We start from the raw sequence: 13,614 nt of genomic DNA, 5'->3' as shown, positions 1-13,614 counted from the left end.
TCTGGCTCCCATTCAAAAAGTCTTACTCAAAGTTCTTTCTCCCCCTTTTAGTGGACCACAAAAGCTGTTGAACCAGTTCTTATTTGGAAAAAGAAGGTTCAACTCCAGAATTGGAAAGAAATGGAATAAAAAAGATAAGGGAAAATAAAAATTAATACAAACACCTATAAATTATAGTGTGTAGCCACATATGCCACACTTTCTTTTTTGCTTTTGAGGACCTGACTTTTCTTTAAGGTAGGACCTTGCCTATGGGAAATTTCCTCTCAGGCAAACTTTGTAAACTAGTCATTCAGCAGCTTGAGGTCTCTGTCCTTCCTGCCTTTGACTGCCACATTCTCTTATATGCACATTATATTGATGACATTCTTATCTTGTGATGGCAAAAAATCCTGTATTCAAGATTTTTTGCATAAAATTAACATCAGCCCCTATGGCCTCTGTCTGCACCTGAAACAGGACAGTGAGCTGAATAAGAAGTTCACTTCCTGGATCTCCAGCCTTCTGAATCCAATAAATTAAAGTCTACAGGAAGCCTACACACTCCCATGATTTGTTTTATCTTCAAGATGGCTGGCTTCAATGCCTTAATTCATCAAGCCTTCACTCATTTGCCTGAAACTCAAGATAGGAATAAGAAGCTACAAATTATCTCCCAGTATGCCAGACTACATGGCTACTCTCCAAAGACAATCAAAGGTCTAATTCGTCCTCTTTCCTCTGCCACTTTCATCATGCCTAACAATCACTCCCAGGACACTATATACAAGGCTATCACATATGACAGAAGACTAGCTGCCCTGTACAAGGTATATATACTATTCCCATTATGGATTACAGAACCAACTATAACTGAGAACATGTGGGTGCTACAGGGTAACCTTAAAACACCTTCCTCAAAGTACATCAGACTTCCATCTTGACCATATTAACAACAAGAGCTATGTAAGAGACGTGCAATGTTGAAGTGCACACCTCTTACATAGCTCTTCCTGGCAACTCTTTCTCAAACATCTTGAGGCTACTCACAATAACACTGCCATGAATTTTTGCAATGTTGACTCCTTCCCCATAGCATGGAAGTCTTTCTTCAAACCATAAGTCTTACTCTCCTTTTCCCTCTCCTTTATCTCTTTTTATGTCACCTACCCTCTTCACACATTTACAGCAATAACCCATTGTTTCAGCAGTTGGGGGATTAGTTTGCTTTATATTCCTGTTCAACACATGAAAAAATGTTAGCACTTATTTCTTTTACTCTGCTGGATATTAGGTTTTTTTAGTGGTTTTAATTTAATTTTACAACCCTCTCCTCTTCCCTCTCTCTATCTTACGTTACCCCTGTTAACACATGGACAGTAATTCCCTAGTTTTAATAGCTGCAAGGATCAGAAAGATGCCATTTAACATGGTTGAAAATGTTTGCTTTCTTATAATTTTGTGCTGGAAATTGGTTTCATTTGCCTTGTTGATTAAGTATACCCAGTTTTGTGTTGTTGATTCACGTAAAATATGTAAAATGCAGAACTAAATGAAAAAATTAAAATTTAATACAGTTCTTCAAAAAAATTACAAATTTAGTTTAAAATGATTTTTTTCAAACTTATTGAGTACAGTAGAGCGTCATTTATCCGAAAGCTGGTCAACCGAAAGCATTCCAGTCGGACTGTGTCGTGCTGAATCAAACGTTTTTGATATTAGATTAACTTCCAAAATATAATTTTTTTGTTTTTATATTTTTTAATATATTTATTTTGTTTGTACAAAATAAAGAAATAACTTTTAATGATACAATAGCCTCGATTATTATTATAAAAATTTTTGTTAGGCTTAAAATTGACAAAAATTCGACACGAAGCGACACGCAATGGAGAAAAATTTCAACATCGAATAGGTTAATATATTTTTTCGTACACAATCGGTTATCCGAACAACCACAGTCCCCAATTGATTCAGATAAACGATGCTCTACTGTATTTACATATGCAGTTACCTGAAAATGTCTGTTATAAACAGACGAAAACATTAGTAAAAATACTATTTTGAGTTAATTTGTACTGGTTTTGAGTGTTTGTCTTCAGTCCTTGTTATGCAACACTTAAAAAAGCTTTAAACAAATCTAAACATAAAACAACATAAAAAAGAGAAAATATGTCAAGAAGTTGTGAGTTCTTGAAATATTTTCTCTTTTTTATGTTGTTTTATGTTTAGATTTTTTCTGAAATTTTATGCATTAAAAATGCTTTACAGTATAGAAAACCAATTGCTTTCCAGGTTCTATAAACTTAACCTACAATAACCACATACAAAATCTTACAAAAACAGATATAACTCCTGAGAACCACAATGTGCAATATAACTATAGTTTAAATTTCAGTTAGCCTATTAATAAAAAAAAAACTAAATTAATGCTGAATGAAATCCTTCCTTTTTACATCATTTACAAAAAAATTTAATTATTTATGGATTTTTTCCCCTGATTTACATAAATCACAGGTTACTTTTAAGAATAGTAAAATATGTACCTTATGTTAATTCCAGAAAAAATATGTTCCTACCCATAATTCAAAGCACCCTTACCTAAAATTGCTCAATAGTTAAAAGTGTCATAAAAATACTTCTGCCCAAATTTACAAGCTCCCTTTTCCAACAGTACACCTAACTCCATGAATGTAAAACAAATAGAGCAACACAATGACATTGTTATGAACCTATTACATGACCCATGGTTTACACCAGCTAAAATCCTCAATGGAGAATTCTAACAAATTCAGTGGTCACCATACAAAACCCATAAACACTAATAGAAAGGCAGCCCATTTGACTAATATTTATTAATATATTTATATAAATACAATACAAACACATGTAGAAAATTTTTCTTAAATAGAAACTGATAAAAAAAAATTAACAGGCAAAAGGAATTTTTAGTCTTTATGATACTGGAAAGGAAATAAAAAATGTAAAATTATTGGCATATTTCCTTTGTGATTAACATAAATTAAATGTTTTCTTTTAATTAATAGATACAGAATGTAAAGTTGCTGACGGGTGGAAATGTCGAGAGGGTCGAGGATTCACTAAGAGGGTATGTGGGTGTGATGGTCACCGAGACAAACTCTATGGTTACAAGAAACCATTTATTTTGATACAAAAGGAGCTTACAAGATTCCTGCAATCTTGGAAGTTCTAAGTTGTTGGCAGCCTTTGGGTCTTCTTCTCCTTTCCAGGATAGTCCCAAATGAAGGAGTGTCTCTGGTTTGCGAATGGCAGTTCCTTCGATGTCTTGACGACTCCAGGACAATGCAGTTGATTCCTGGTGATGGGAAGATGTTGATTTGAGGACAGGAGATGGAGACGAAGATGGGCACAAGACTCACACACAACAATCGGTCCAACAGTTGGGCTTTTGGTAGAAGAAGCCATCACAGTTTTGAATTCCCGGGTTTTTATTAATTTCTATCCTCGATCACCCATTCTGATTGGTTGCTTTTCCTCGTTCTTGCTTTCTAAGAGGTTGATCACTCATTACTAAGTCTAATGAGATATCAGCTTAGATCGTGGAAGAGGTCAAAATGATGATTAATTCAATTCCTCAACCGTAGATGGTCACTCTTAGGACTTACATTCTTCTATTGTTTTATAAGTTTTGTGTTGCATTTTCATATAAAAAAATTATTTCTAGCTTCTATGTTTTTCTTTAAAAAATGATTTTAATTTAAATTTCAGTGAGGATTCAGACCTATCCAGATCCTCACAAGAAGACATGTAATTTCTATTAACATATAGAAATTGCAGCAAATCGATACAACATTCCCCATAATTAAAATTGTCAAAAAAAAAAAAATCTATTAAAGATCCACACATTTACAACACTATTCAACCAAGCACTTTAATTTAGTAGACTGAGTTACAGCTGTTTACCTTCTGAGGATAACCAGGAGGTAAATTACCTGAATTGGAACATTTTCTGGCCCAGCAAACACAAAAGACCTGAGAGGATCACAATATAGTACTGTTATGATCTTATTATGTTGCCTGATAATGACCCTTCTAAAGCCCTTCTAAAACTATGACCTAACATTTTGATGTTAGGTCATAGTTTTTGGGAGGATCACAAGCTAGTACTATTTTGATCTTACTACATTACTGCTAAAGGCTGTTTTAAAGCCAAAATGATAAGTCAAAATTTTGGGAGATCACAAGCTAGTATTCATGCAATCTTATTACATTACTGAAAAAGAACCTTCACAAATCACATTCAAATGGAACACTTTTTACCTTTACTTGCAACTTAACATATTTTCCAAAAAACACAAAACCCCATTTTTTATTGAATTGCCTATTTTTTAGAAACCTCATATCATGCAAAAATCATATGCAATCTTAACATTAAATAGCCTACTTAACAAAGTAAAATCCTACTTCTGTATTTCATCAAAAATGAATGAAAAAATATGAGCCTATATGGTCATGACTATACATGCAGACATGCATTTCCACAAGTTACTTTCATGTTATTCAGTAGCCATGATAAGTAATGAAATAGGAAATTACCAAAAATTCTAATTCAATGAATATTGAAAGGTTTACAAAAAACTATACTTATTTGATATTATTAAAGAGAAAAAGACTTTAATAAGAGATGATGATATAAAAATCTTTGAATAATAGCAGGAATTTGGAATATAAAAACAGTTTTTGAATTATAATTAACAATATACTATGTATTATTCTAGATAAAAATAACAATAGAAATAGAACAATAAAAGTAGAAACAAAAAATAAAAATAGAAAATTCTAGATAAAAATAACATTTTATAGCATAATATAAACTATTAGAATATTCATTAATTTAACAAAGTGCGAGAAGTTTTTTTATTCATTAATTTGTATTATGGTAATAATTTTTAACGCAATACAAAAAACTATATTCAATTCCATTCATTAAAATTTGTATAAAAATAATATCATTATTCTAATATCTGAAATATGTTTAATATGTAAAATTTTAAAAATTTTCTGAAAAAAACATATTTTTCAAATTGTTGGCAGAGCAGTGGCATAGCAAACATAACTGGTGCCCGGGACACAACACTATTGGCACCCCTCCCCCCTCCAGAAACACATATAGTTTGTCTTGGAGACCATTTGGGCACCCCTGTGAGTGGTGCCCAGGCATGATAGACCCCCTTGCACCCCCCTCGCTACGCCACTGTGGCAGAGTACATAGAATTTATTGTTATATCATTTTTAAATTACATATTCTTATACAATATGTAATTTAAAAATAAAAAATATTAAATATAACTTATGCATTTTCATGATAACATGTCTTGTGAATCATTATTGATGCAAATAATCATCAATATGTTTAATACAAATTCTTTTTAAATGATTCATATAATAAAGTTCTGTAATTTCATTTGAAATAACAAATCATAATATCAGTAATTATTAGAAAAATGTATACAAGAAAAAGCACCATAAATTTTTCCTTTATTTAAGAAATATTATGAAATTATGATATGTATCTTAAATGATAAAAGTAAAATATAACTGTTCACAACTTTGAGGTTTAAAACAAGGAATTATATTAATTTAAAATTTTTTAAAAATTGTGCTATATCCAATTTAAGGTACTTTACACCATAGTTTAAAAATTGTTCTTGTATTATGTATATTATTGTATATTTGTGCCTTGAAAACTGAATTGGCAAATATTTTCAGTATGTTTAATTACTTTCATTTATGTTTATTATTGTTGAGACTTAGAAATTCATACAATGTCGGTGCATAATTATAAGTAAGAGGTGCACCAAATTATGCGTGTGATCTTGTCTCTTCCTGCCAAGAACGGCACTCTATATGATCAAAGTTAAGTTCCTGTTATGTAATTTAAATAATGCAATTTATTGGTTTTATCTTCATCTAATTCATAATAAAGCATATTATGAAGACTAGAGGCCTGAATAATTCATTTAACAATTATCATAAGAAATTACTCTTAAATGATCTATTTAGATTTTAAATTATAAATGAAGTATTTTTACAGGATATAAACTTTTTCTTATAAGATTCTAATTTTTACAATTCTTACTGTTTAATTTGTTATTTCAGCTTTCCATTTATTAGCTGAGAAACCAGGTCTAGAACTTTGCAGAAATCTAATTATGTTGAAAGATGTATCCTTTAATAAAAATAATATATCCTTTAGTAATAGTAAATTAATAATTCCCATCTTCATGATTATTTTAAGTCTATTCATATAAAATAGAAATAGCAGTTTTAAAAGTAGTTTTATATGATAAAGTTTTACATTTAACATATCTATGTACAATGAATATCTATGTTACAAAGAAGTATAATCAAACTGCTGTTAAGGATCACATTGAAAATGATAATTAAATATTATACTCTTGACTTGATGCAAAAAAATTTTTAATTGGAAATATTTTATAATTAAATAAATAAATGAAATTTAATTGAACTGCTAAATTACTTTGTTGTATAAAATGTTTCTAAAACTGAAAAAAAGAATAAAACCTAAAACTGATTTTATTAAAAAACATTGCTCTTTTATACATTTTTTGAATAATTAAAACATTCAAACATTAAATACTTCTTTAACTTTACTGCTAGCCATTAATAACAGGAAAAATATACAAAACTGATATTGTTTCTCTTTTTTCTGCAGTTCAGTTTTGGAGAGTAAGTATTTGAATAATAATAATAACCTATAAAATGTATGATTAAAATTTTAAATATCTAAGTTAGTGTTTAAGTTTTACTTTCCTAGCTCTGTTATATAAATTGAAATGCCAAAAAATTAGAGACAGCAGCACATACAATGGTGTTACCTTCTACCCACAGAGGAAACACTTTGAACTCAAACATTTGCATTTGGCATCATAGGTATGATACTTATTAGTTATGTGTTAGCTTGGTTAGAGTAGCAATGGGCCATGCAAAGGATTTATTGCTGTTTGATTGTAAACAAGGTCACTCTATCAGCAAGGTGGCCAATGCTCTTGGATTTTCTCTTGCAACAGTTTCAAGGATTTATCAGGAATACTTAAGTTCCAGACAGACATCAGAGCAATGTGCACAGTGTGAGTGCCCATGGCTGATGCAAGACTGTGAATGCTGGTGGCTAACCAAGTTAGTAACTATGTAACGAAATGGAATTTGGTATCAAATCACATTACACTTCAACAGGGGCATTGCTGAACAAATCAGTCAATGCACTGTACAATGTACACTGCATTCCTTGGTGTTTGGTAGTCACCTACTCACTATGGTATCACTACTAACACCCAGGCATCAGGCAATGTGCCTCATCCGGGCCAAAGAATATTGAAATTGGACAGTGGGTGACTGGTGCAGTGTTATGTAGTCAGAAGAATCTTGTTATTAGCTCTTTCTAGGTGATAGTTGTGTTTGTGTGTGGTGACAACCACATAAAGCCATGAATCAATTGTGCCAGCAACGTTTTGTGCAAGCTGGTGGTGGCTCTGTCCTGGTTTGGAGTGTGTTCTATTAATCTAAATAGAGACTAATGGTGAGACTGTAGTTGACTTTGATAGGTGCAATGTATAGTAATCTTGTGACATGTTTTGAACTTGTTTATGCTTGCTATGTTCCCCTGACAGTAAAGGTTTGTACCAGCAAGTAATGCTACTCCTCACAGGGTACAGGTGGCACAACATTGGCTGAAGAATACTTGACAGATTTTCAGCTACTCTCTTGGCTGCCTCAGTTACCAGACTTGAACCCCAAAGAGCATTTATGGGACACTGTGCAAACATTACTCATTGCCTTGCAGAAGTATCCAACAAATGCAACTGAATTAGGGAGAACCATTGAATGTGTCTGGATTGAAATACCTGTGCAACAACTCAACATCTTGTAGAGTCTATGCCACATCGTCTAGTTGCTGTTATTCAGACTCAGAGAAGAGCTACACATTATTACATAGGTGTGTCTAATTTTTTGACACTTCAGTTTATAACAGAGGAAAAGTATGATCATCAGTCAAAAAATGACCATCCAAGATTTAAAAATTTTTGGAATCGGGATCTTGAAACATTGAAAAATGCAAAAAAAAAAATTTAGGGGTTTTCTCTCTTCTCTCTCTATATATATATATATAATGTTTGTTTGAGTATGTGTTGAAGCTTAATAACTCCTAGGCTTTTTGTTGAAAATTTCTGAAATTTTTCAAAAAGGTTTGTGTATTATGGGGATTGATGCTATTAAATTTTGGTGGGTAAAGGTTGATGGGATGGTCAGATAAAGAGATGTCATGTGTCATAACTTGAGTAAGGTTGGACTTAATGACAATTTTACTTTTTACTTGCATTTACAATTTTTTATAAAACCTATCCCTACTCTCACCTTTTTGTCATTTTATAATAATGAAAAATATAAAAAGTTTTTAATAATAAAATACCAAAATAGATGGTGCCACACATGCAGTTTTAAATGTTGCCAAGAAAGTTAAGCAAATTATTGCTGGATTTTTTAATATAGTATATTACAAATACTAGAAAAGTAATTTGTATTTAAAGAAATTGTCCATAATTTTCAGCAGATATGTTTAATAACTTGTAATTTTATTTGGAACAACTATTAAGAATTTATTTTTATATTAAAACATTTCAATATATATTTATATATCAGTAAAATGTTTTAATATTATGTGAATAAAATTGTAGAAAGAGAATTAATAGAAGATAAGATAAGTAAGAAATCAATCTATTTTAGTTAATTTTTCAAGATAACAATGTCAGAATTTAAATAGATTGCGATAAAAAGATTTTTATATAATAAATACTTGTACATTCTAAAATGTTTAAATACATATGAAATTTCTGAATGATTAAACCAGATTAATTTTAGGTGTAAATTTTAATATAAAATTTTAAGTTAACAGAAACTTCTTGATTATACTATTTACCTCATAAATGTAGTTTGACCAAGAAAAAATTTTCAGTTTAATGTGATATATTATGTTGTCTCACCAGTTATATGCATTTTCATTAATAACAAGTGTAAAGGATTTACAAATGTCTTTAACACATTAAGCACCACAATAAAGGAGCATAAAATATTATATTACACTGGGCCCTTGGATATTTTAGAGCTTTTAGAAATCTAAAATGTCCACAATAAACAGCATTGTGTCAATTACTAGGATGTAGACACTTTGTTGTCTGCTTGGCAGTCTATACTTGAAGTTTAATTTATTCTATAAATCTATCTGTCTTGTAACAAAATTTTGTAGCTAGAGTATGAAGATTTCTTATCAAATACAGATTTATAAAACTCTGGTATTGTTTTCTATTAAATAATTTTTGATTGATTACAGTTTCCATCTATTATGACAGTATGTTTATTGAAATCTATTAAACTTCTCAAGATTGAGTATTATGTTTATCTGAATTGGTTGTAATTAAAAATTGCAATCATAAAAATTTTATGTGGCAAAGAAATGTTATTGTATCTGTTTAAGTATAAAAATCTGTAAGCCTGATAGTTATATTAAAGCCAAACAATTGCCAGATTAGATTGGGCTTTAATATCTGGCAATCCGTTTGTTTATTTTAAGTCTTTATATTTGTATGATCTCTTCCTTCTAAACAAGAAATAGTTAATTTAACAATAAAAGATTTAGAATCATATTTTTTTTATTGTTATTTTTCCTTTTAAAATTATGGTTGAATCCATTATGAAATTCCAAAGGAATACATACAAACCAGAATAATATAAATGTTATTTACTTTAATAATGTTCTGACAATTTAGTTGTGATTTAAATATGCTGTTGAATCAATGCATATGTAGTTTTTATATTGAAGTTATATTATAAAATTTAATTAAATTTGTTTATGAAATATTATAATTGAATGAACTCAAGATATTTGAAAGTTTCTTCCTCCATGGATAGTCTCTGAAGAAAAGAAACTTTCAAAATTTTAATTCCATTTTTGAGAATCTATATATATATATTTGTTCTTCAATATACCAATTTTTAAGAAAGGTCTTGAAACTTGTTGACAATTAGCAAGATATTGAAATACTGAATGAATTACTTTTAGTTTCACTTAGTACTAATTTTGTTATTACATTCAAAAGAGTTCAATATTCAGATCTCTCTATTAAAACTTCCACAAGTAAATTTTATCTATATTGAAATAAGAGTATTAAAATCCCTACCTCTTAACTGCATTATGTTTAGTATACAAAGCTTTGTGAAGCTTTTCTTTATAATTATTTAATTCTTATGTTACAAGATTTATTTTCTACTGCATACAAGAAAGAAGACTCATTGGATATTTCTACATTGTTGTTGTTATATATTATTATTATTCTTAACAGTAATAGTTGTTTTAAATTTTTATATCCAATTATCTATTTATATATTAAATTTTTATCATAAATTAGAGTTAATAAAAAATATATGAAGAACTATTGTTAATTTTTAATTTATTTTAAAGACAGTTTTTTTGAAATTCGATTCAAGTCATAAGGAAAGAATAAGTAGCTTTCATCTTCGCTCATTACTAATGGAAGCAGGTAAATAATTACAATCTGGTCTTGTTTTATGAGGTTTGCATGTAAGCAGGTATCAGTAAAATGAAATTCATAGCCACCTTAACACTGTGCAATGCACCAACATTAGAAATCCCGCAATTATGGGTAAATTTATTTACACGATCTAGATTATAAATTGTCTCTCCACAAATACGGTACCTCTATCTTTATTTTATATTAGAGTAGCATGTTATATGTTTAATTGAATTCCACGCATGTGTTTTACATAATTTAAATAGTCCGTTAAAAAAGCTAATTTATTCCAAAACTGCAATGTTCCATTTCGCCTGAAGATGACAACAGTAAGTTGTTGAAAGTACTTGCGTTTAAATGTGAAACATTTCAAATAACTGTTAATAACGCCGCAACACAAATGTGTTAATTACTCTTTAAAATGAAATTCTATGTAAATTTGTGAGAGTAGTCCTAGATGATTGACCAAATAGTTATGCAACTATTTATATTAACAGAAAAACATTAAAATGTTTTACTTTTGTTTTTATTATAATGAATGTACAGATCAGATGTTTCTGAATATAGAAATAAAATTTTATTATACTGTATTAAGTACACTGCATGAAAATAGTTCAACTAATAATTCACTGTTGTGAATTCTGTGATTCACAACAGTGAATAATATTCAGTAGTTTTTCATGTTCTGAATATCAGAAGCTGGAAAAGCATGGTTTGCTGATTCAAAAGTCTGATTCAGTGACACTAGGAGTGTTATACATTGATGTGAGTGTCTGCAGAAAATTTTCCAGAGAGGGCAAAGTTTGGAGACAAGTAATTATATCAATTAATTTTTATTTAATTTTTGGGACTTTTTAAGAGAGAAAAATTTTAAGACAGATAAAGCATTAAGGGTTAAGGTTATATATCTCAATCACTTTTATGATTACAATTTGTGGAATTTTTACTTGATTTGAGAGAGGGAAAAGTGCTCCATTTGTTTTCCTCTTCAGATGCCCATGTTATGCTTTCTTTTGGAGGAACACAGTGGTGCAAAGTTGCTGCTTCATTCATTTTAATTCTGTACACATAATTGTGTGTAGTGTTAAAATACTGTCAAGTGTTTTCATAAATTTCATTGAACAAATCAAATGGTTGTCACATTCATAAAAGAAGGCTTCAAGACATTCACATCACACATTGTCTACATGAAATTTTTAAGCTTGAGTTTCTTCTCTTGAAATTCTTCCTCCTCAACTTCATTCTCACCTTCAGAATTTGAGGAAGGTCTTCCAAATCATAATCTGTTAATACTTTTGTCTGCGCATCAGTTAAATCCTTGATGTCCTCCTCTTCTATGTCACCAATTCTTGTTACCAACTCCTTTATTTCTGCTCTTTTTACGCTTGTCTCCATCATAGATGCACTTCTTTCAGAACATATGGTATTCATTTAAATACAGTTATTTTGTATGCAAATAGCAGTATTAAGAAATAGCAGATTTCATCCTCCTGTTATGGTTTCAGTGTTATTACATAATGTCAAAAGTTTTAGATTGTTTTCTTTTACACAATTTGCATACTGTATGCATATAACTTTGTTTTTGTGTTGTGCACAATTATTTTCATTTTATCTTGATAACTTCTTCAAAGACAGGCTGAAGAAAGTTGCTTTTAACTTTTATACCATTATTTTTGGTTCACAATGAATTTCATAATAAAATAGTCAGGGGTTAACCTAACCATCCTAAATATTTTTGTCATCTGTGAAAATATGGATCTGCATATATCAATCCCAGATAAAATAAGACCATATTGTAGTAATTTAGACTTTTATAAATTATATATTATATTATGTAATTTTACAAATTAATTACGAAGAATATATCTGTTTGTGATTCAAATATAATGGTTAGATGGTATCTGTCAGAGATATTATCTGAAATTATAATCTAAATATATAAAATTACATGTCCTGACTGACTGACTGACTGACTGACTGACTGACTGATTCATCATCACCCAGAGCAAACCGCTGAACCTAAAGAGATGAAATTTGGTACACAGGGTACACTGTGAGAATGCACACTAAGAAAGGATTTTTGGAAATTCCCCGTGGGCGGAGAGGGAGAGGATTAAGGCTTAACCTGAAGAATGGCTTCTACTGTACTATTTTAGATGCTTTTTTTTTTATAGTAGTAACTTAATTTCCAAATGTACAATATTTACCAAATCATCTATCCAAATCGTTTTATGTATGTATGTATGTATGTATGTATACATACATACATACATACATAGCCAAATGATTACCTTAAATATTTGAGCTATAAATCTGCTAATTTTAATAATTAATACTAAGTAATTATTATTATTAATTTAGGTAAGAGATAGCACCTAACATCTACCTCTAGTAGCAAATTTACTTAGTATTAATAATTCTTTATTGCACGGACCTTAGTTTGTTAAAAGGGGTTAAACTATAATTTAAAAGTTAGGAATATTTAACAAATTAATATAATAACTTAGTACAAGATAACACAAAATAAAATACAAAGTAATAATCAATTTTTGAATAACATGATAAATTAATTATATTTTTCCAAGACTTAAATCTCATCAAATACTTTTTGCTATTTGTTTCAAATTTCACACAATAGAAAAATATTCCCAAGTTTCATACACTTGCATGTTACAATTCCTACAAATTCTATCAAAAATATAATTTTCACCACATTTTAGTTGAAGAATTAATTGTACAGTACATTGGGACAATCCTCCTCTTGTCATTAGTTGCCCTTTTCTTAATCCTGAAGGGAATTCTAAGACTTCATTTTATTTAAATTAGTTACTCATTTTTATCATAAAAAACTTTTTTACTGATGACAAAATAAAAATATTTGTTATTAACTGAAAATTTGTTCTAGTAGGTCCTGATTGTTCAGTCAAGTACCAACATACCACTGTATTTGATTAACTTGATTTTGATATACATTGTAGCATTGAAGGATTAATTAACGCAGTTAATTAAGTTATATATATATATATATATATATATATATATATAT

At 29.5% G+C, this 13,614-nt stretch overlaps 1 protein-coding gene across 3 annotated transcripts in view; it reads left to right on the top strand.

The window, feature by feature from the left end:
• LOC136974821 (calpain-9-like) overlaps window positions 1-13,614 on the top strand; it is a 74,250-nt gene that overhangs the window by 54,204 nt on the left and 6,432 nt on the right. For all 3 annotated transcript variants that reach the window (XM_067269771.1, XM_067269772.1, XM_067269773.1), the window contains exons 14-16: window positions 6,121-6,185; window positions 6,643-6,711; window positions 10,499-10,577. In XM_067269771.1, coding sequence (XP_067125872.1) covers window positions 6,121-6,185; window positions 6,643-6,711; window positions 10,499-10,577 — 213 coding nt within the window. The remainder of the gene's footprint in view (window positions 1-6,120; window positions 6,186-6,642; window positions 6,712-10,498; window positions 10,578-13,614) is intronic.

This window comes from Centruroides vittatus, unplaced genomic scaffold (assembly GCF_030686945.1).
Source record: "Centruroides vittatus isolate TY-2023 unplaced genomic scaffold, ASM3068694v2 contig_357, whole genome shotgun sequence".
NCBI lineage: Eukaryota > Metazoa > Arthropoda > Arachnida > Scorpiones > Buthidae > Centruroides > Centruroides vittatus.
This window is presented reverse-complemented; position numbering and strand designations above follow the sequence as displayed.